The sequence below is a fragment of the Crocodylus porosus genome, unplaced genomic scaffold (genome assembly GCF_001723895.1).
Source record: "Crocodylus porosus isolate Cpor-Errol unplaced genomic scaffold, CroPor_comp1, whole genome shotgun sequence".
NCBI lineage: Eukaryota > Metazoa > Chordata > Crocodylia > Crocodylidae > Crocodylus > Crocodylus porosus.
The window spans coordinates 21,422,910-21,424,721 of NW_017728943.1; the positions used below are offsets into that span (position 1 = coordinate 21,422,910).

The following is a 1,812-nucleotide window of genomic DNA, read 5'->3' on the forward strand; positions in this document are numbered from 1 at the left end:
ATCCCAGTACTCTTTCCTGCCATGGCAGGGGGTCGGACTAGATGATCTGCTCAGGTCCCTTCCAACCCTAGAAACTATGAAATTATGAAACCTATCACAGGGGTGTGTGGGCAGCCGATTGTGACTGCTCTGGCCCCACACTATCACCACCCCAAGATCCCATCCTATGATCATGACTTGCCTGCCCATCCTGCTCCTGAACAGCCCTCCCCACATACCTGTGGCCCCATCTCATCCACCCAGCTATACACCCTGCCCCCAGCAGTGGGTGAGGGATGGATTTGCTGGGGTGCCAGGGCAGCAGGAGCCAGGAGCAGCTGTGGCCACCAGGGCTATCAGGAAATGGAGTTCACTGCTGCACCACCCCAGCCCCACTGCATGCCCAGGGGCAGCAGGACCATGGCCCAGACCATCCCCTGGGCACTGGGTTGGGCAGGACTGAGAGACCCACTGTGGACTGGACAAAATCCCTCAGTGGCCCAGATCTGGCTACCCCTGCTCTATGGGGGTCTTACCCAATGTGGCATAGCCTCCAAGTCCTGGAAACTGTCCGACTTTACCCCTGCCATCCGCTGGTATTTCTCGATGTCTTCACGCATCTGCAGGTGCTGGGGGTTTGCCATGAAGAACGTGTGAGCAGCTGCCACTGCCTTGTCCAGTTTCTTCAGCTGCAGAGACAAAACAGCCCACCTAGAGCCATTCCCCTGGTCTGGAGGCAGACCCACCCACCCTTGCTTCCCAAGTGAACCCTCCCACCTAGCTTCCCCTGCCCTTTCATTGTTTTTTGTAGGACCTGCCTATAAACAATGCACCCTGCAGACCCCTATTGGATAGTGTGCAATAAGAACCCATGCACACACCCCCATGCTGCTGTTGGACTTTAGCTCCCATCCCACGATGTCCTCAAGATGCTGTCTGGGGCTGAGCTGGGGTTACAAGTACTGTCAGGCCCTGCACCAGGCTGCCACCTGGGTGGGGGGTCAGGCACCATGGAAAGCCCCTTCCACCAAGACTCCCCATCCAAGCCTTTCCCAGCCCTCTCCGGCTGTAGGTCCTACACAAAAACAGCAAGGCATGGGCTCTCAAGCAGGGTGTCACACAGGCTGTCATGGACTCAAAGAGAAGCAGGGCTGGAAGAGACCTCCAGAGGTCATCTAGTGAGTCCAGCCCCTGCCCGAGGCAGGATCAGCCCTATCAAACCATCCTATACAACCCATCACCTAAACTCAACTGAAGACTACCCTCAACCCTGACACCACAGGGTCCTACACCCTCACAGGTAACACAGGGGAACCACAGCAGCCCACACCCTACCTCTATCAGTGTCAATATATGCTCGAGAGGCAGTACCCTAGCAAGGCAGCTTGGCACCCGGGGCAAGCCTGCAGCAGGAGCCTACCCTTGCCCTGTGCACACACTCCCCGCAGGAGTGCCGGCGGTGGTGGGAGCTGCCCTCCCTCTGTCACCCCCTGGATGAACTGCTCAGGGCTCTGTCCCATGCCCCGCTCTGTCTGGGCAGTGCCTGTCGGCGGGCCTTCGCTTCGGCGCCCGGGGCGTTCACCCGCTTGCTACAGTGCTGGGCAGCGGGCCACCCCCCCAGTCAGGACCAATGTGACCCGGGGGTGAAATTCCTTCCTGGCCCCAAACGCAGGAGGGGCCGGCTCCCCTCGGGCTCAGGTCCCAGCAGGGACTGGCGGCGCACCTTGAAGAGGGCCACCTGCAGGAAGTTGTAGGGCTCCCGCCGCTCCAGGTCCCGCTGCACGGCGCGGCCGGCGCGGTGCAGCGAGGCGGGCCCGCCGAGGCGGCGCGCCA

General features: G+C 60.5%; 1 protein-coding gene across 1 annotated transcript in view; it reads right to left on the minus strand.

The window, feature by feature from the left end:
• Positions 1 to 1,785, minus strand: part of P3H3 (prolyl 3-hydroxylase 3) — a 15,777-nt gene extending 13,992 nt beyond the window's left edge. The window contains exons 1-2 of the mRNA XM_019548906.1: positions 1,703 to 1,785; positions 516 to 668 (exon numbers count right to left, since the gene is read on the minus strand). Coding sequence (XP_019404451.1) covers positions 516 to 623 — 108 coding nt within the window. The 5' untranslated portion in view covers positions 624 to 668; positions 1,703 to 1,785. The remainder of the gene's footprint in view (positions 1 to 515; positions 669 to 1,702) is intronic.
• Positions 1,786 to 1,812: the final 27 nt, after the last annotated feature.